This window comes from Triturus cristatus, chromosome 8 (assembly GCF_964204655.1).
Source record: "Triturus cristatus chromosome 8, aTriCri1.1, whole genome shotgun sequence".
Lineage (NCBI taxonomy): Eukaryota > Metazoa > Chordata > Amphibia > Caudata > Salamandridae > Triturus > Triturus cristatus.
The window spans coordinates 867,039,711-867,061,587 of NC_140591.1; the positions used below are offsets into that span (position 1 = coordinate 867,039,711).

The 21,877-nt window shown below is 43.9% G+C and overlaps 1 protein-coding gene across 1 annotated transcript in view; it reads left to right on the forward strand.

The window, feature by feature from the left end:
• The first annotated feature begins 14,141 nt into the window (after positions 1 to 14,141).
• Positions 14,142 to 21,877, forward strand: part of IMPG2 (interphotoreceptor matrix proteoglycan 2) — a 771,041-nt gene continuing 763,305 nt past the window's right edge. Inside the window, exons 1-2 of the mRNA XM_085622398.1 lie at positions 14,142 to 14,221; positions 14,358 to 14,450. Of these exons, the coding sequence (XP_085478524.1) occupies positions 14,375 to 14,450 (76 nt within the window). The 5' untranslated portion in view covers positions 14,142 to 14,221; positions 14,358 to 14,374. The remainder of the gene's footprint in view (positions 14,222 to 14,357; positions 14,451 to 21,877) is intronic.

Consider the following 21,877-nt stretch of genomic DNA (forward strand, 5'->3'; position numbering starts at 1 on the left):
GCCTCTTTTAAAGTGCGCCAGTACTCTTCTTCCCACTCCTTTCTTGCACTTGCCAATGTTTGCTTATGCTCTTTCCTAACTCCCTGTATCAGGGCTTGTGATTTGCCTTTAATAGCCTCAATCAAAAGAGATTTTGCGTGTCTGCATGCAGATGTATACCAATCATGCTTGCCCCTTGGATTCCGGGTTGCCGTGTTCCTACCCACACGTACCTTTTTCAAAAATACATCCCCAATAGACCTAAGTGTTCCCTCAAAAATAGATGTAACGCTTTCAGTTGTTAGCAGGGCCGGATCAATAGTATCCAACTCCGTTTGTGAAGCTTTAAGCATTTCATTGATAGAATTAAGTTTAGTTTCGTCAACTAAAACTTTATTCCACTTCAAACGTCTGCCACAAGAAGAGACAGAAATCTTATGAGCTTGCTTAGAGGGTACTTCAAGTATTTTGCTAGGCCAAGGGTTTTTAAGAGTCAAGGAGAGCGAGTTATGGTCACTTTCGACAGTAGGTAAAACTACCATATCCCGTACTAATCCCCAAAGTGAAAGATCTAGCAGAATGTAGTCAATCCTCGAGGTGCGGTTGACTCTATTAAATGTAGCAGCACCCATAGGGTCTGAGTTTGTACGACCGTTTGTGGCTCTTAGGCCAAACGCCAATGTTAGAGCATTTAACTGTATCGCACTTTGGGTCCATCTTTTAATCGGAGGAATAGTTAGGGCTGGAATACCCCTTCTAATATCATCCTCACCCAGGTCCAGGAAGTCATCTGTTAAGAGAGGCTCATAGGTGCAATTAAAGTCTCCCGCAACCAGGACTTGGGCACCAACTGTATTTTCTCTGAGCTCTATTTCAAGAATGGTCACTATCGGGCACGTAGACCCATATTTGGTACCTCTAACATATATGTTGAGCAAATCGAGGGTTAGCCCCCTACGGGGACCTCTCAAGGAGATTCCTAGAAAATCTGGGCTATTAATATGCTTAGGTATTATGCGGCAATTAAGGGAAATGCTTACACAGATGAGAAGGCCTCCCGAAGCGCGACCCTTCCCATTTCTAGGGAGTACTGCAGGCACAGAGTATTTAGCATACCCAACTCGATGGAGTGGTTCTAAACTCCAGGTCTCCTGGAACAGGCAGATCTTATGCGCCTCCACTAAAGCATTCCACTCTGGTGAGCACAATTTCCTGTGGATACCTGCTAGGTTCCAACTAAGAATCTTTAATGTACCCCTAGGATCATGGCCATCGCTATTTTGAGGACCCAGGCATTCAATAGAAGGCATGAGTACAGCGGAAGGCATAAAATCAATAGAAGGCATGGACTGAGCAATACTAGGCCCTGGTACGTACGGAGATAAGATGGGAACAAAAAGCTGGGACCTGTAAGATTGCTAGGTCAATTGTCTGCGTCACTAGGGTCATATGACTAATATCTATATTTGTATTAGTTGTAGAGCTAACCAAGGGTTGTAAGGGATTGGGACTAAGGTATTCAATGCCCTCAAGGCCATGTCCAGTGCGCAATAATGGTCAGTCCACTGCTTCTAGGCAGCTGAACCTATTTGCGACTGGTATGCCTCTCCAGCCTACAAGAGGAGCTATGTCACCATCTCCATGACCTGACCAATCAGCCCACTCCCTTCTTCTATCCCAATTTCTGACTTGTGACCAGCTCCAATCAGGGGCATCATTATATCGATTTGTGGGGGGATAGAAAAAAGAAAGCCTTCTTGTCTCTATTCCGTCATTCTTTGCCCGCATATCCCAACAGCAAATATGATCGGCCGTTCGGGGGTCGTCAAAGTTGACTATGACGCAATCCCCCCGTGTCCTTTTCCTCTCATTTCCTATCCAGGGTACCCTGCGCACCATTAAGATCCTGCTACTACAATGAGGTGGCAGCGGTCTATTGGTAGTAAGCCAATGCTGTACCTTATTTTTTAAAGACCATGTCGGTTCCTCTGCATTTTGACTTAGCTCGGGAACTCCGGTCATGATTACAACATATGGACCTGCTTCTGGTGGTAGATGTGTTGGATGTCCACTCCCACCCCTGTTCTTATCATTGTTATACAGTGACCCTGATGGTTTAACTGGCATGGCTTTCGTATTGTCAGAAGGGACTGGGGTTTTGAATGGCTCTACAACCTTCTTCAATGCGGCTGGAGTTGGCTTTGTTTTTGTGTTTGGCCCATCAGTGGCTACTTTTTTGGCTTGCAACTCCCCCGTTGGATTATTTCTATTTATTTTTGACCCCCCTGGTTTAACCAACCCGGCACCCGTCTGAATATTAGAGATTGCATTCATAGAAGCTATCTGCTTTTCAATATTTGAAAGAGATAGTTTGATGGGCTGCATGTAGATTTTGATAAGTTCTCCCAATCTAAGTAGTAATTGGTTGTTTACCTCACAAACTTTGCAACCCTCACCCAAACTACCAGGGTCATTAAGATTTGTTGGATTCAAAGGGAGGGTTATCATATCTGTTGCTATATTGATTGAGCATAAGAAATGGGGCCAGATTCCGCCCCAACCAAACGCACTGCGTGAAAGCGCCTTGTTAGCGATCATATATAAAGTTAATCCAATCTTAATCATGAACTTTTCTCTCAGTGTTCTCAGTTTGTCCTCTATTTTCTCCGATTTTGTCCCCACACGGAATCCAATACGCCGTTTTCCAAATTTCTTAATGTTTAAACTGTGCTCCTCCGGCCTCTTGTAAAAACATGAACAGATGCGAGGTTCGTCAGACAGTGTTTATTCGATAAAAACCCAATGCATTTCGGGCAACGCAGTGCCCTTCGTCAGGGGTCACTATAAACAACGATAAAATGACCAGTTACTACTTACACTTATTGTCATCATACTTCAATTGTTCTCATAACTTAATATGCGATATCCCACCATAAACATTTGTTTTACACCCCTTTGGTTGCCACTAACTTCCCTAATACGTTCACCAAATGTTTTCCTTCTTTCTTCCCCCTTTCTGTGTCATCCATTCCCAAAACGCATTCCGTTAATTTTTCACCCTATTAACCTCATCACTAAACAGTTCATCAAAATTCTAACAGTTAGATAGAGCCTACTATGACTTCCATTCTTTTCTTCTTACATCTGTAAATTGCAACTTTTACAAGTACTCTGTCTCCCTGTGTTCTCAATTTAAACTCGTCAAATTTGTATACTCATTTCAACAAATGTGAACTGTTTCACTGTTATCCATACCTGTCACAAATCCATACGACCACCGGTCCTCTTCCCCATTCCAGAAAAGTCTTTATGTCCCTCATTACTCCTCCCACATTTAAATACCCACAATTCAACATTTCCCGTTATCGCGATGTTACTGAGATTACGTGGAAAGTTAAACATACTGCAACTCCCATGATGCACTTCAAATGTATTGGCACTCAGTTAAGCTGACCCGATCTTTAAATTTTATATAAGAACAGTGATTATTAATGTACGTTGTAACACTGTTTCTCAAAAGAATATGACACCAACAATTGTAACGAACCTAGATGTTAAACAAACCGTGTGAGTGAAATACTTCTGTCATCAAACTTTAACCAAACATATTTATCCATACTTCGAGTGGGTGCATTCCCGTCGGTTGGGCCAAATTTGTAGAACATACATCAGTAATGGCGGGATGCACTCCAATTTAGTATTCTAAATTCAGTATTGTTTCTATTGCTGCGTGCAGCTTGGTGGGTGCCCTGTCCAAATGACACCCAGGTTAACATGAGCATAAGAAATGGGGCCAGATTCCGCCCCAAGTTAACATGAGCATAAGAACCCTCACCCAAACTACCAGGGTCATTAAGATTTGTTGGATTCAAAGGGAGGGTTATCATATCTGTTGCTATATTGATTGAACAACTCAGTGTAGATGCATTTTTTCCCGGCGTATGAATGATGGGAGGTTTTTTGTTAGGTTTACGATTTTTCACTTCCTTGGGCTTCTTTCGTTTTGATATAGCGCCCTCCCTTTTTCCCCTTGAGTGATCTATGTTGTGGACCTCCTGCCTTGGGCTCGCAAAAAGTTTGGGCGTCTTCTCAAGCGCCTCACTCAATTGCGTATCTGAGAGTAGCAAGGATGCCAAAAGATCAACAAAATTTGGCACACTATGTGTTTCTACTCGTGCTTCAATTAGGGGTCTGTTCTCCCTTGGGTTAGTGGGTGACTTAGCTAAAACTAAAGAGCCCATTGAGGATCGCTTGGCTGAGGCCAGATCCTGAGACACCCTACGCTCCAGGAGTGATATGCCTTGGTTTATCGCCTCATTAGCCCTCGTAATATACTGGTCAATTGGGCCAGTAGCATGCGCTGGCCCCTGTGCAGTTTTACTCCTGCTACCCCTAGTCATCGTAACATTAATATATTCCCACACAAACTATTGAACAAAGGTTCTAGAAAGAGTCAATTTTGAATTAACGTGATATGTAAGGAGATATGACTAGAGTCCAGGGTTCGAATATAAGAGGGGGGGCCCAGCCCAGTCTTACCCGGTCTTTAACGGGCTTAAATGGGCCCGCCCTTTGCCCGGGCATAGCCCGGCGCCGCCCGCGCGCGTCCCGCAATGCGGGGCCTCTGCTCGCACTTTAATGCCCCCTGGCGCGATTGTCTAGCGGCGTCTTCCGCCCGCTGAGGCTTCTGGGGCTCGTAGTCCCCCCACACTGCGGCCGCGATGATTGTACCTGCGGCGGCGAGAGGGACCAAGGAACGGTAGTTGCTGTGGCCGGGTATGAGGGTCAGTACGCTCAGGACCCAATGCAGGAAGACAAACGGTGAGTCCCGCTACAGTCTGCAAAGCACCCCATAGTAATCATGCTGGGCCCTGCCTGGGAAACATACTGTTCATTGCTGTGGAAGACAATTAAGCGTGATTCTATGGTGCTACTGGGGAGGAAATACCCTAGGTTGAATGAGGGCGTGTATGTGGGGGGGAAGAGGGGATGGAGGAGGAGTTAGCCATACGAAAAGTGTTTTCCTCAGGAGAAAAATATATACAAGTTAGATACAAGTGCGCATTTGTGTCACATTTACGAACACACCACTTTCCATCTGAATGAACATTAAACATCTTCGTGGCATACACATCATTTTGCAGGGCTGCACGATCTACAAATAATTAGATATGAGAGCGGTTCCAAGGGCAGACAGCTTGTTGCAGGAGTTCATGAATCGGGTGAGCCCTGGAACCTAATTCCAACATCAGATGACTTCGAGGCATTGATTTATTTAAAAATGCTGCTCACAACTGATCCTTCGTGGATTGTACTCGATGGGTATTGTAAAATCACTATGACACATTTAGAATAATCTGGCAAGCGAAATTGGACTAAAATGTCTAGGATAATGGTCACTGAAGTACTATACGAATTAATCCTAGGGCATACTCTGAAAGACAATTTGCATGTTCAGAACCCGGATATTCAACCTTATACTCATAAAAGTGCCAGGTTTTCAACTTCCACTGGTTTCAAGTTTTTCTTACATCTGTCTAGGTGCATGTAATTGAGGTGAAGATCAAAACATACATTTTCTCTGCTAACTGTCCTGTCATCATGCATGCTCGGTTGCCCTCTGATATTCACCCCTCTCACAGCAGACATTTCAGATATCATAGGAGAATTAAAGGCACCTTATTAGAAATCAGGGCACAAGTCAGGGGTACACGTAGGTACACGGCGTCCACCCATTATTTTCACTGGGTAGACGCTGTAACCCCTGCCAAGAAATTGGGCCCCACAGCAATATGCTGTACGTGTCCTGGTGTAAGACACCAGGACACGTTCAGCACCGCCTGCATGTTGTCTGCTTTCCATCCCCAGCATCAACGTGTAAGCAGCGAGGGAGCTTTTTAGGTCAAGCCTAAGGACAGCTCGCATGCTCTGCTAGCTCTGTGAGGCATGCTGTACTGGAGTATGCTATTGAAGCTCCTCCCACTCTCTGCCCATATTTGTCATTGGTTTATGTCATTGCCCTTCGTAAAGTCTGGCTTCTGATTTGTACATAGGCTTGTTAGTCCCTCCTTAGTACCACCTTGTCCTCACTTGTAGCCTCCCAGGAGGACTGGCCCTTTTACTTCAGTTGATACACGGTACGCTTTATAAGTTGGTGAGCACTATTTTCTTTAATGCTCTTCCCCTATTCCACCCATTGCATCGGAGCACCCGCCCACTTTGTTTTAAATTGCAATTTATTTTATTCAAATTACAGCACGGTCCGGTTATAGCAGCTGCGCTTATTTAATTACCAGCGCCGGTCGCTTTCACTTTAGCAGCCACCCTACAAACTTTTTTAATATACTTTTTTTTAAATCTACTTTTAAGTGAAAGCACCGTAAGCGCTTTCACTATAAAGGTGCCAAAACAACAGTTGATTGACAGAATGCAGAACAATGTCATACATTCACCCCAGTACAGAGATCTGGGCCTAAATCCATCATTTTTTTGCTCACCATGCCGTTTCAGTTTGAACCCGGCCATATGCAAATCAGTCTTGACCCTGTGCCTCATGAGAACAGTCCAGCCCGAACTGCCAAGCCAGGTCCTCCCGGGACTGGAAACAAGCATCCTAGGACCGGTTTCGGGGTTTCACCCCTCTTCAGCCAGGATAGCTTGATTCCAGTGGCATGGAGAGCACGGGACCCACATCTGGGCATACCGTTCCTACTCGGGGTGACAAATGCAAAAACAACAGTTGATGGACAGAATGCAGAACAATGTCATACATTCACCCCAGTACAGAGCTCAGACGTTGAGTCCCTTGCTCACTTTGCCACTGGATTCAAGCAAGCCTGGCTGAAGACGGCTGAAATGCCAGAAACCGGTCCTAGGATGCTTGTTTCCGGTCCAGGGAAGGCATGGCTTGGCAGTTCGGGCTGGACTGGTCCCATGAGGCACAGGGTCAGACACATTTGCATATGGCCATGTCTGAACTGGGGTGGCAGAGTGGGCTAAAGAACGGTGGTGGATTAAACCCAGATCAGTTGACTGGGGGTGAGTGCTTGCAATGTTCAACTCTCCGTCCATCATTTCCTTTGGTTTTGCTTTGTTCGCCATAAGTTGGCAGGGTATACTCAGACGTGAGTCCCTTGCTCACTTTGCCACTGGATTCAAGCAAGCCTGGCTGAAGACTGCTGAAATGCCAGAAACCGGTCCTAGGAAGCTTGTTTCCGGTCCAGGGAAGGCATGGCTTGGCAGTTCGGGCTGGACTGTTCCCATGAGGCACAGGGTCAGACTGATTTGCATATGGCCATGTCTGAACTGGGGTGGCAGAGTGGGCTAAAGAACGGTGATGGATCAAACCCAGATCTCTTGACTGGGTGTGAGTGTTTGATTGGTTCTGATGCTCCGTCCATCACCACCCCCTTTTGTACCGCTTTGTTCGCCATAAGTTGGCAGGGTATGCTCAGACGTGAGTCCCTTGCTCACTTTGCCACTGGATTCAAGCAAGCCTGGCTGAAGACTGCTGAAATGCCAGAAACCGGTCCTAGGAAGCTTGTTTCCGGTCCAGGGAAGGCATGGCTTGGCAGTTCGGGCTGGACTGTTCCCATGAGGCACAGGGTCAGACTGATTTGCATATGGCCATGTCTGAACTGGGGTGGCAGAGTGGGCTAAAGAACGGTGATGGATCAAACCCAGATCTGTTGACTGGGTGTGAGTGTTTGATTGGTTCTGATGCTCCGTCCATCACTACCCCCTTTTGTACCGCTTCACTATAAAGGTGGCCACGCCCCTTTGTTTAGACGCTGCTCAAGGTAACCTGAACATGCGAGCTGCGCCTTAAAAAAGGGGCGTGGCCACCATTATAGTGGTCTCGCATTTGCAAGAGTTTGAGCGCTTCGCATTAAAAACAACAATGCCTTTCATATGTGTGTTCCTTTTAAAAACACATAAATAAAAGGCATTGCCATTTTCAATGCCAATATCTTAAACGATCGCAAATGTGAGACCTATTGCATTGAAAATGCTTGTTGTTCATTATAACAGATGAGAGCACCTTTAAATATGTGAGTTCGGGATGTGCGCTATACAAAACCTCTCTTGTGTTTGATTTAAAAGCCTTGTATAAAGTTGTTCCATGTATAATAAGGAAATAGGCCAAAACATAATGTACACATGACATATAGTATACAAATATAGTGTACGCTTGTCTCTTAGTTTACTAATAGGATTGTCATCAGGGCATGGGCAGGAATGTGTGTTTCTTAGTTTTTGATTAAAAATGTTCACTTTTAATAAATACTTCTCAATCCAGATATATAATGTGAAGTCCTAAGGTGAAACACTTGAGTCCGCGAAGTATAATTTTTTGAATTTTAAAAACACCTTATCATATTCAAAGGTGAAGGTTGCAGAATGTTTTACAGCCAAATATTTGTAAGGCTCGGCTTGTGGATGAGCTCCTAGAGCCAAAGACAATCCATGGCTCAGCTCTCCCTATTCATTTGTTGGCTTGCCCACCTTTCATTAGACAAGCTTTGGCAAAGCCAATAGGTCTTGCCTATGCAAGATCTATTGGATTCAGCATTTTTTTATTTTAGTTATGTTGTGTGGTATGGTCTGTCATTGTATTGTATTGCATGGTATGATATGGTGTGGCCTGTCGTATTGCATGGTATGGGATGGTGTGGTCTGTTGTATATTATGGTATGGCCTATTGTTGTACATCATGATATGATACAATAAAACTTGTCATTGTATGTTGTACGTATTGTATTTGGGTGGTGCTATTGTTAGCGTGCTGGCATAAGAAGAAGAGGAGGAAGGAAGTGGGCAGTTCAGGCTTGCTTGCTACACTCATGCATTATATATGTTTCCAAATTTGTGTGCCACCACTTTTAAAATCCACAAGTCACTGCAAAACTGTACTAGGTTTTCACATTCAATTCCAGAGCTGGAAGCAGTGTCAGTGATAACATGGAGTGAGGTGGTCACCCTATTATAGGTAGGTACATACAGAAGCAGCACAAACACCCAGACGCTCCTAGTACCTACAGAGACATAGATATGAACCCGAACACAAATATAATACTCACATAGTGACATATAAACCATGCAAGACCATTGCTATTCTATTGGGAAGTGTTTGAGTGTCACAGTAGACTTGGTGAACATTAAGAACTGTCTACTCCACCAGCCAATTGGCGAAGGTGCCAGACAGAGTGGTACAGTGTATCGAATTGGCACAATGCTTATGCTGTCTGTCCTTCTTCTAAGTGTCTTTAGGAGTAAGACTTTAAAACTCAGTGTGTTTGTGCCCAGATGGTTGACAATCCAGAAAAAAAGGTCAAGAGCTAAAATAACAAAACAATTAACAGGTGTTCCATTCAATGTGAAAAAGTATAAGTTAGGGTGCCAATAGATGAGTCCACCAAGCCTTGGCATCAAATTATCAGCAGTATTCTTGGTCCAATTGTTTCTATCTGCAGTGGAACCGCAGTGGAGTTCCAAACTGGTCTCACAGCCAAAGCTCAACATAGGCAAACTACGGGCACTAGATTTGCACTTGCATCCGAAGTACAACGTATTGGTGTGCCAACATTTCAGGTGGCCGCTACATGCACAGACTCGTACGTTTTAGCTCTGAATCTGATATATAGCAATAAGGGCCAACGTTGACAGCGTGCTATATGTGCTGAAAGATAAATCAAATGCTGTTTTGACCAGGACAAGTTAAACGTCCCAGGACACTACCCTAAAACATATGCTGAAGAATAACCAAAACCCCAATATTTCCTTAGATTTTCAATACTCCTCCAGTCAATACGTGGGACGCCTACCTGGGCTTTTCAACCTTTTGCCCCAGTTTTCTGGAAGGCAAAGAACGGTCTGTTAGCTAGTAGTCAATGCTCACAATCTCAGAAAAAGCCTTCTGGTTGCTAGGTGATGCCCAGGACAACACGAAGATCCCTTGAGATTACGGTGAAATTGAAACCATACATTTGGTCTCACACACTAGTCTTTAGAAAAATCAGTGTGAAAGCTTTAACCTTTGAATAGCACAACAAGATCATGTCCAACGGCCTTTTACTGCGCTAGCATTCCAGCTTCAGATCATGATGCAGCACGGACACAGCAACTGTCTGTGCGATGGACAATGCCCTAAAGATAGTCTACCATAGGGACCAATGCTTCCTCTTCATATTTACCTCTACCAGCACTTAATATGGCTGCACACCTAACAGTGCTGAATGTCGTAGCTCACAGAATGTTCTCCTGTGGCCCTGTGCTTCCCTTTTTCAAATCATGGTTAGGAACAGGGCCTCGCTTATCCTGTGGGGATCCTTAAGATACAAATCTATTCTGGTAATAGGCAGCATCCCCCGAGGACCCATCCTCTCATCAGCCATCTTCACACTTTGCACAGAATCTGTTGGAGTCCTACTGGAGGTTCAGGACATGAGCATCCATCAGTATGCAAACAAGAAGTCACACATGAAAATCACAACAAACAATGCCACTTCCTTGTTAACCTCTTCAGTGCCCATGACGAGATAGTCTCGTCATGGAGCACAATTGCGCTGTGCCCATGACGAGACTATCTCGTCATGAACCCCACCCACTAATACAACGCCCGGCACAGGAGGGGGAAAGGGCGTGGCACTGAAGGGGTTAAAGACCAACCTCACAACCAACCAAAAGAATGACTAACTCCTATCTGAAAATGTGTCATGTTTCCCTGCTCATCAGAGTTGATCCATTCCACCCGTAGCTCAATTCAGAACTTTCATGCAAGCTCTTGTTTAGCTGCATCTTGATTGAAGTCATGTGATTTCTGCTAGCGTTCCTGAAACCTATCCGCCCCCTTCGACAGTATCCTTCATGATGTGGCTCTTGAAATCAAACAACTGTGAAGGTCTAACAGAATAGCACAAGCACTCCAAAATATCCTCCGGCTCCCACTATCCACATGTATAGTGATTTACAAATCAGTAAGGGGCAGTATTCGACAGTACAGAATATATTAGGAGGTCCTAAAATATCTGCAGCATCATCCATGGCAAAGTAAGAATCGGGCGATGCATGAAAGAAAAAGAAAAAACAAGATCTTTTCGTTTTATTCCTTCAAGAGCATAGAATGGCATCAACGTAGAAATCTGGGGAACCCATTCCATTCACTGCTTCAGAAAAAGGGATCAAAATCCTACTCCTCAAACATCACCTCATCGATGTGTCATTCTATATCTCAATAACCCTGGATCCTCATGCCTCCAGAGATCTGCTTTAGACTAGTTCTGCCTTCCCATTCTAGACTTGGCCCTCTCCTCCATTCTATCCCCTACCCTGACTCATCTCTGTGACCCTTCCTGCCACTTGTCTCAGCCTATCCCCCAGAGCACTTCTGAAATGTTCCTCACATTTGTACGGTCTCCGATGCTTTGTAGCGTAGCTAGGTTTGCGCTGTGTAAAGCCACCTACATACATACACATATCATTAGCAGCTACGAGACAGCTTCTGCATGGATTAACTTAAAAATCTGATGCATTAGAAAGCCGGTCATCTCAACCTAAGGTCCTTCCTTAGAAACATCCTGTGCAGTGTTCCCAGTGGTTGTGACTGTGTTTTAGGTTTGTAATCCCTGTTCCTGGTCTAATGAGAATCTGTCCCTCGGGTGAAGGGTAATATCAGTGGTCAGGAATTTCTGAAGTTCTCTCTGTCTGCATGCTTACATGCATCAGCTTGTGTGATTTCGTTTTGGCTGTCATGTGGGTTGAAGAATCTTGAGGAGTAAATGTTTCTAGGTTGATTGTGAGGTGCTAAAATGATAGGTCATGTGGGTGTATGAATGTTGTAAAAGAAGCGAGATAGGTGGTATGCTGTGCTGTGTATTCCTATTGTATTCACTAGTGAGCAGGTGCGTGGAGTGTGTGATATCAGGGATTGGAATGCTCCCCTGCTCCAGTTCCACCAGTGGCTGTTAGTCCAGGCATCATAGACCTGGAGGTTGGGCAAGATATATCTAATCACTAGTGGGATTTCTACCTGTAACCTATACTTGGGGCATGAGTCCAGGATAGACATGGGTAGACGCCATCTACCCACTATATTTAAAGGGTAGACGCTGTCTACCCTGTCAAGAGGTTGAGCCCCACAGAAATATGCTGAACTTTGGCTGGTGTACTTTTCTGACACTGGGACACTTTCAGCAGCGCCAGTGCGTGGTCTGCTTTCGTTCCGAGCAGCAACGTGCAGGTGAGGAAGGGCCTCATCAGATTCCAGCTTCGCCCATAACAAAAGCTGGAGTTGGAATATCCTGTCTGGGAGCTATCGGGAGCCTCACATCTAGATGCAATGGAAGGGAAGCAAAGGCTCACTTCTTATCACTTCACAGTACTTGAGAGAAATGCTTTTGTCTTTGTTCTGTCCCTGTATATAGGAGATATGCAAACACTGTAAGAATTTCTGATGTGTTGGTTTCCCCAGTAGTTACATAAATAACAATTTAAATACCACTATTTAGTTTTATTTCGTTTACAGTGCTTTAGCACTCCTCCCAATACAGGGAGTCAGAGCGCTTTACATCACACATACAGATTATACAGTGACAATAAATCATATGTGTGTACATCAATATAAAGGATACACTGACGTAACGAAAATTGAGGGGGCCTCCCTGCACGGTACGAAGAGGGGCCCCCTCCAGGCTCAATCATGAGCTCTCTGGCCAGAGTGCAGTGCTGAGGGGGCCCCCTGAGGACCCCCGCACCGCGGGGGCTGCAGAGGCCTGTGTTACGGCCCTGAAAGGATATGTTACATAAGACAGTGAGGCTTACAAAGTGTAGGAGCCATTTGTCCTTCAGAGGTCACTGTGCTATATTAGAAGAATTACAATGTATCAACTGCAAGTAACAAAAGGATCTCCTTCAAAGCAGTAACCTACTTGCCCATTTACATAAAATAAAAATCTGTCATTTGCGTGCTACATGATGTGCTTTGCAGGAGACCTACTCACCCGCTACGCTACTTTGATTTTAGACTAGGCAAAACACAGCTCTCCCAGCAAATATGTTATCCTCCAGAGTTATTTTACCATTATTATTATTCCCTTAGATTTAGCTGGCACACAAAGATCTCTGCAGCAGGCGCCCTAACCCCATAAGGTATTTTAAAATACAGACATTGCAACCAATTAAGCAGGACAGATTTACTGCCACATTTCTTCTTGTTGCCAATTTGTGTGTCAGGATTTAAAAAAAAGAAATGCATCAGGGTTGCGTCAATATTTTAGCACAACCCCAATTCAAAATCTAATTTGTCAAATATTGTAATGCACTTAAATAGGCTCATGATAGACCTGCCAAACATATGTGAGGACTTAAGATCTGATGTCACTTCCTGTGAGGTCACGGGTTGTGATGCCACTTCCTGTGATGCCACATGGAATGTCATGCGCCGTGATGTCACACGTGGTGATATCAATTCCTCTGATGTCACGCGTGGTGATGTCACTCCCATTCTGCCTAGCTTGGTGAGGTCCCCCACTTCTGTTTTTAGGACTTGAGCCCCCTGTCTATACTTAAAGTAAAGCGGTTGAAGCAACAATAAAGACATGCCAATTGTGGGCGGCACCTTGACCAACAGAAGCCGGTGCGTCCTCACCCTCGAAGTTCCATGCACTAAAAGAACCAAGGTCCTCAAACAGACGTTCACAACAATCACCAGAGAACCTTAAGTCCCTTCCCTAAGATTTTCAGCCTTGCGCCCAACCGCGCACCCTTTAACATAGCGCTTCGACCCCCCTCTTCTCCACTCGTTTACTTAACGCTCCACACGCTTTTTCTTTTGCCTTTCGTTTCGGAGGACACGCGGAAGGAGCCCTTCGATTTCTGTGTTTTAATACGGTTATTTATGGTAAAACGTTCCTTTCACACGTGAGAATAATCGCTCTTTGTGGGAAACCTGTCAGAAGACAAAGCTAGAACCATTTCAAGAACGCACACAATTCCAGTGCCGCTGAACGAAGTGGTTAATTATGTGAGAAGTGAACCGCTTTGGCCTGGGCCGCCTGTTAACAGCAAGGCAAGCTCCGGTAAAGAGCTTATCCCAGCAGATTAAACCTAAAAAGAATTGTCTCTTCGGCCCCATCTGTTGACGGCGGAGCTGCCGCACCTTTACACAACCTGTGCTTTCACACAAGACTGCGGGGCTCGGGCTGCGAGACGGCACGAAGGAAAACAAATCTGGGGGACCTTCTGGGTGAGTGATATTTGGAGTTTACTGGCAGTGTTTATTGATCTAAAGAGCACCGCGTCACTCCGTGCCGTGCAGCTCATCGCGTGGTTGTCTTGCTGGCGACTGAATGTGAGCTAAATCGACTTTGGCTGTTTTCTAGGTACATTTGGAAACACGATGGCCTGCTCCTGGGGTGCAGCTCTGTATATAGCGGCGTTGGCCTTCATCACAGATGATCTTGGTGCCTTTTCAGGTAACGAAAGAACCTTGGTTGAACATTGTGCAGAGTTTAAAAGTAATAATGTGTGCAGGTGCTCGAAGATTTCTTAAGCGCTCACTGCCGAATGTCGAGGTTGGCCAGTACCAAGCCTGCCCATTCTTGATTCCCCACCAGACCTATTTCTTCCACCATCTTCCACTTCCTCTGTCTTTACCTCACTTTTTCCTCCATGCTTTTTCTTCTTCCTTTCCTCCTTATTTCTCCTTTGCTGTCTTCCTCGCTCTTGCTTTATTCGGGTCAAAGTTCTGATTACCACAAATAAATGCAGGAGGCTACTACCTCAACCACCAGCACAAATGACGTGCTGTCTATATGTAATGTGGGGCACACATTTCATGTGGGTACCAAAGGCAAAAGGGTGTTTGGATCTTACTGATGCGAATTCAGACTCGATCTGCAACTGAATTCTCGAGCAGACACCTAAACCCGATTTCAGGAGCAGGTCCTGAATGTCCTAGTCCATTCATTACCTTTCTCCTGTTTTTTTTTCTAAATTGGATTTTGATTTCTTAATGACCGTCTTTTTCTTCTTGGCCCAAAAAACTTAAAGGCAAGATAACTGTTTCCACAAAATAATCTCTCAATGGAAAGTACGTTTCGCAGTGAATACCGTAAATGTCTCCGAATTTCTAACGTGCGAGCTGCTCCACCGTTAGGGTTTTTCTAGACTGTTAACCAAGTTGATACGAATCAGATTATAACTGGTTCTTCGTAATGTTAATTCGTTTATTCATAAATGCAATGCACACGACAAGAATGCCAATATATATGGCGCTAACTTACTACAACCGACTAGGGTTACTCCCTGACTGTATTTTTGCCTCTAGACCTGTACAACACTCCGCTGCGTTTAGACTAAGATTGCAATAAAAAAAATACACCGAATATTACATATACATACATCAGAAAACTGACTGCAACGGTCAAACCCCTCAGAGTCCCAATGCCAGTGAAATGTGTAGAAAGTGCTCATATCAATGCTAGATGATTGATTGAGCACACATCTGTGTTGCACATAATACAAACAAGCATTGGCAAAGCCAACAGGTCTCACCTTTGTGACCTATTCACTTTGCTAATGAGTTTTAGCCATGCTGCACAGCATCACTGATGCTGTAGCTCAGCACTAGACCTTTGATGATTAAATACTTCTACCCTATCACAACAGTAGTAATGTGGCATGAGCAGAGTTGTTCCCTCTTTATTTGATAGAAAGCCCCTTACCAAGTCAGAAGGAAAAGTACACACAAGTTCTGCACCCCATAAAATCTTCCCACTTGAAAAAAAACCCACACACACACTCTCTCTCTCTCTCTCTCTCTCTCTCTCTCTCTCTCTCTCTCTCTCTCTCTCTCTCTCTCTCTCTCTCTCTCTCTCTCTCTCTCTCTCATATAGCACAAACTCGACCCAATGACACTGGAGCGCTTTACATGAGCATCGGTAATATTACACAAGGTTAGATTTGTTTTTTTTAAATGTACGGGGAGATTAAGTGATGTGCCCAGGATCACAGGATATTGATCTGATGCTGGAGCTCGAACCTAAATCCCCAGCTCCAAAATCTCCAGCTCTTGCCATAACACCATATCCTTTGCCTACCATCCTCTTCCTACTGAGTATATTGAAGTAGTTCATTACGCACTCTTTTACTTGAAATGTACCATACGATACAGATTGGAAGTTTTGTAGAGGGCCCTCATGCATTGCAGACTCTGCCTCAGACTTCCTTGTTGATTGAAAAGCAGACATCGTCTTGAACAAGTCTGGTTGGCCACTGTGTAAATTTTGACCACCCATTATCGTTGACAGGGTTTATCATCATTGTCTGCCAGCCAATTTATGGAGACGCATGGTATTTGCCACCCTGTATTCATCTCAAAGCTGGTAAAATCACACAGATTAGTCTAAAACGGGTGACAATGCATCTGGGATTGGTTATTATTATTGCAAAATGTCTATGTTTGAAAACGTCACGTTAAGAGTAGCGCAGCCTGCATATGACAATGTCACTCCGAAGTCAATGTTTGGCATCTGTGTAGGTCAAATGTGGCGACATGGGATGAGTTAAAAGGGATGAATGCTGCATTAAAATGCAAGCAGCTACAGACACCGAAGCTGAACACAGGCAAACAGTTTCACCAGCAGGAAACAAAGAGAAAAACAGTCCCCAAACGAACAGATATACAAACAAAGCATAAATGTAAAGTACTTGGTTCCTGCTCTGTGGAACTAAACAAAAGACAAAAAGGAGGGACAAAGAGGAAGGATTCACCACTAGCAAGCATTTTGGAAGGACAATCCCAGTAACAAATAAAAACCAATGGGCCGTATGTAAGCCCACAAAGTGTATATAACAGGTTTTGGAGGCTCAACCTAAAAGGAGCGGCCTCTAGCTGCTGGCATTAATTAGTGTACATGCTTTTCTACAATAGGATATCTGGGCCCAAATTTACTGATATTTTGCATCAAGGTTGCATCACTTGCTTGGAGCAGCCTCAACGCAAAATGTATTTTGGGATTTACAAATCCATGTAAAGCCTGATTTGTGTGGCTTTATAAAAAATATATATAGTAACACATGGCAGCCTGTAGAGCTAACTGAGGTTACCTTGCATTTGGGGAGGCATCATATAGGTGGAGCAAGGGTAGTGCCATGCATCTATCTATGAAACCTAAAATCTGGAAAAGAAGTCAAAGAAGCAATAACCTTAACGAATTGACATCCCTCAGTGATAACATCCCACTGCCCCTGAAGACATGTCAGCTGTCAAAAATCTGACAAACCACTACACTAGCTCTATGAAGAATAATCTAGGCTTGATCACACCTCTACAACAAAAAAGACTGTCTACTAAAGACTCTAAACCATGGTATAATGGGAGCCTCAACATCAAAAGAAGTAATTTGTGACTAGCCGAACGAAGCTGGAGACCCTCACTATCCTTTGAGCCCCCCAAACATCTGAGATCTCTTAGGAACACATATTACAAAAGTGTTAGAAACTCAAAAGCAAACTTCCTCAGAAACCAACTGGATCAAGCCAAAAACTGCAGAGGGATTGGGAGTAGTGCCCTTGCTTACATCACACTAGCATTTCCCCCTCATGGGTGGTTGGGCCCACATATCTACCAGAGCACATCCTCAAAAACAACGCTTCCTTGGAATCTTTTGAAAAGTTTGATCAAAGTGCAATTCGCAAAGTTATACACTCAAACCACTTCAACAATCCATTTCCCTCCAACTTCTTCAAAGAGGTCAAAACGTTGATACTCCTACTTTGGACTAAGATCATAAATGCATCGCTACTACAAGGCAAAATCCCAGACTGCCTAATATCTAGGCAGGTTACCCTTATCCTAAAAAACAATGGCTGATCACACTCATCTAAATACATTTCGCCCTATAGCCAACATTCCTGACTCTAGCGATGCTCCTTGAAAAGTGTGTCTGCACCCACAATGAGCAATTCTGTCTTTTTGACAGATTCCAATCTGGCTTCCATTCTGGGCAAAGCACTGAATCTGCCCTGACACACATAGTGGATGATGCTCTAAAAATGTTGAATCAAAAAGAATCATGCCTATGTATCCTCCTTGACCTATCCTCTGCATTAAATATGGTTAGGAATGACTACTTGCTTGATCTACTACAGCACAGAATGGGAACCTGAGGGTTCGTTCTAAAGTGGTTTTATAATTTCTTTAAAACAATGCAAAAAGTCAAGGTAAATCAGTCACTCTCTAAGATCGCTCCGGTCACATTAGGGGTCCCACAAGGCTCCTCTCTCTCACCCACTCTCTTTAACTTGTCCATGGAGCCACTAACGGAAATCCTAAATTCAGCCAACATTCACTATCAATTGTATGCTGATGATACCCAACTTTACCTGAAAATCTCCTCCCATCAATATATCAGATCCCTCAACTTACCTCTCCAATATACCCAAAATTGGCTGTCGTGCAACCACCTCAAACTTAACACTTTAAAAACTGGGTTCCCCCTAATTGCAGCACCTAATCAATAATCCATCATCCTTGAATGAATGCATTCAATTTCACTCCACAAATTATTGATTCAGCAAAAACACTGGCAATAACTCTAGATAAAAATGTTAATATGCAGAAGCACATTAGTGCTGCCACTAATGGAGCAAAACTCCAAATGAACATATTAAGAAAATTAAAACTCTTCCTCCCCTGCAAAGACTTCAAGTCTGCCGTCCAAGTCCTCGTGATTCCCAGGTTGGACTATGGATGTTCTACCCTCTCTGGCCTGGCCAGATCCACAATAGCCCCCTTAAGGGCCTCCCCCAACTCTGCTGCAAGGCTCATAACAGGATCAAAAAGGAACAATCACATCACCCCTTATCTGAAATCCCTCAACTGGCTCCACTATGAAGCAATAATTCAAATGAACATTGCATGCATGACCCACAAAGCTCTAAAATTCAATACCAAAAGCTATCTCACTCAGAAACTTGAACTTTCCGGAGCCAGAAGATTCTCTAGAAGTTCCAGCACATTACTGCTGAAAGCACAAAGATTCCTCAAAAGGAGAATCTAGAATAGAGCCTTCACTGGCATCCCACAGAGAATTTGGAGTTCCCTTCTCCTGAAATAAGAATGAACCCTTCTACCACATCTTTCAAGAAAGAAGTCAAACTTTTATATATGAACACATTTTTACCACAGACCCAAAGAACTCCTACCTTCTAGTATACTAGGATTTGTCATCTGAGATCATGTATACTGTTTGCTTGTTCGGCTACCGTCTTTTTGTTTTTTTGTTGTTTTGTTGTTTTCTCTGTTTCAGCATTGAGGTAACACCATCTTTATCTAGGATGCTGCCTTATCCTGTTCAATTTCATACTATGTCACTACTATTAATTCTCGCTTAGCATGCTATTGTCTATTCTTATCTATTTGTCTTAACATTTGTGGTGTCACCGCCCCATCTGGGGTATTGCCTTAGCCTGTATTGTTCTATAATATTATTACTAGTCCTTGCTTTTTACGTTTTTGTCTTTTCTGAGCTTTCTGTCACAACAATGAGGTGTCACCACCCTCTTCTAAAGTGTTATCTTGAACTGTATTGTTAGAGATTATGACAATATTGTTTTTTATTTCTCTGCCCTCGATAATTTGTACTATATAAAAAAAAAAGTCTTTTGACGAAAACCCATATTTACTAAAGTCAGTAAACATAAGTTTGCATCATAATGGTGCCCTCAACCGGGACTGGTGTAATAAGGAGAAATCAATTTTTTCTCCTTGTTATTTCCTTTTTGCATGTGTGTTGCATTCTTCAGCAGACATACAAAGAGGAATAATCCTCTAAGAATATTTTTGTGCAGGAAGGTATCCATTCCTACGTAAAAACCATTCTGACCACAACAAAGACACCCTTGTATCGTGGCGTAAGAGTGCCTAAATTGGAACTAGGCAGCCACAAATGTGCAGGTGCTAGGAGACAGCGGAACTGCATCCTATCTGTGTAAATATGGTGCAGTTCTGCCCTCAACCTTCAGGAAACGCAGCACAGCAACTTCCCTTGCTGCTTTGCCTTGTGTGAAATCTTAGTAAATATCCCCCCGAAAATGAAAGCCACCCTGACGAGGTCAGACTACAACATGGATTGGCACCACATGTGCTACCCCACGACGGTACCTCCGTGTGTGTGCGCGTGTATATGTGCATGTTTTGGAATATGAAATGTACGCCGGTAAAAATCAAATCACTTTGGGGCCTAAAAATAAGTGTATGAGAAAATAAACAAACAGGATGTATGAGAAATCAAAACCAGCTCCAATCTGAGACAACTTGATAGCGGTCGAAAACGTTACACAATCCACGGGAATGTGTAATTAACTATAGTACGCGCACAAGGAAACACTCAGTCCCCACCCTTCTTACACTCTTCCAGGCCCACCGAGCCCAAAGATATCCGGAATCAATTATGTTGTCAAAGGCGTAGACTTTTATTCATCAATTATATAAATCTACACAACTACTGCATGGCAAACGAGTAAACATTATTGGATATATAACAAATTGCAGCAACAGACATTGCAACCTACATATGTCAAAGGCAGTAAAACATTGAGCATCACATTGTACATGTTACCAGCTTAGCCACACACATGTCCTTAAATTTGTTGGCCGACTCGGCCGATCAATTCGGCTGCGCACCTTGTGCCGGCAGGCCCCAACGCACTACAGCAAACATTGCATCAGTTGAAATACAGGGCACCGCATAGCGCATCGGCCCAACGATGTACCTGAACACCGGCATCCTCCAACTGGTCCACACAGTCCATATGTTGCGGGATAAGGCAGTAGAGGCGGGACCACCGGCAGGTCAGTCCCATCCCCGTGCCGGCTTCCCCGGGGTCCCAGGAGACAAAGAGGAGGAGACCCCAGGGGCGCTGCCTTATATAACCGATACTTTCAGTTTTGGTTTTTCCCAACATGCCCCCCTACGTCATCGGGAGGAAGGACCATCCCCACTGGCACCCCCACGGGCTTCGGTTTACCTGGCACGACTAAACGCGCCCCTCCTCTAATCGAGGGGGGCGCCTGTTCATCAGCCACATTGCCCCATTTATAATTACTCACCAAGACCCTATTTCAGACAAACACTGTTACTTGCACCCTAATAAAGTGCAAAACCGTAAGCATAACAATTTCTGGGAAATTAGCTTCTGGTATTCTGACGTTTCATAGAAAGACAGATTTGAACTGTGATAGACAATAAGCCCTGCGGTGTCACATTCACTTTACATTATGTATTCTTTAAAGTCCTAGGCCTTTCCTGACCTATGTTATGTAACTGGACTATCTGTGCTCGTACTGAATCCATCAGGTGCTCTCAAGCTTTTAACTGGCTGGGAGACTTGGACACAACGTTTCTTTATTTATTGTCATTTTTTGCAATGTGCGTCAACAGTATTACACGTAGGGCACTAGCGTGACACATAACATGCTTCTAACTAACGAGATAAAAAACATAATGTGGATAAAGCTAAAATTAATCACTCAAGATAAAATATAAAAACACAAGTAGGCAATTAAATCATGTTAAGTTAGTTGTCACGTTGAATCAAGTAAGCCGTCAGTGGTGCATTAAAATTAAAAGATGGTTTATCTAAAACTGCCTCTGGAGGTGGAAGAGATTTCCATAACCTGACTGCATTCACCTGTAGCCATTTGCCTCCCAAGAGAGATTTAAAATGTCTGAAAGACATCAAATTAGAGTCCACATTTGGTTGTAGACAGCGTAAGAGGACGTTGGTGGGAACCAGCTTAGCGAGATACGGTGACGCGGGATTCACATCAGAGTCAACGCTCTGCATTGGCTTAGCTGACCCACTGGGAGGAAGTTTAATTTCTTGAGAAGTGGGG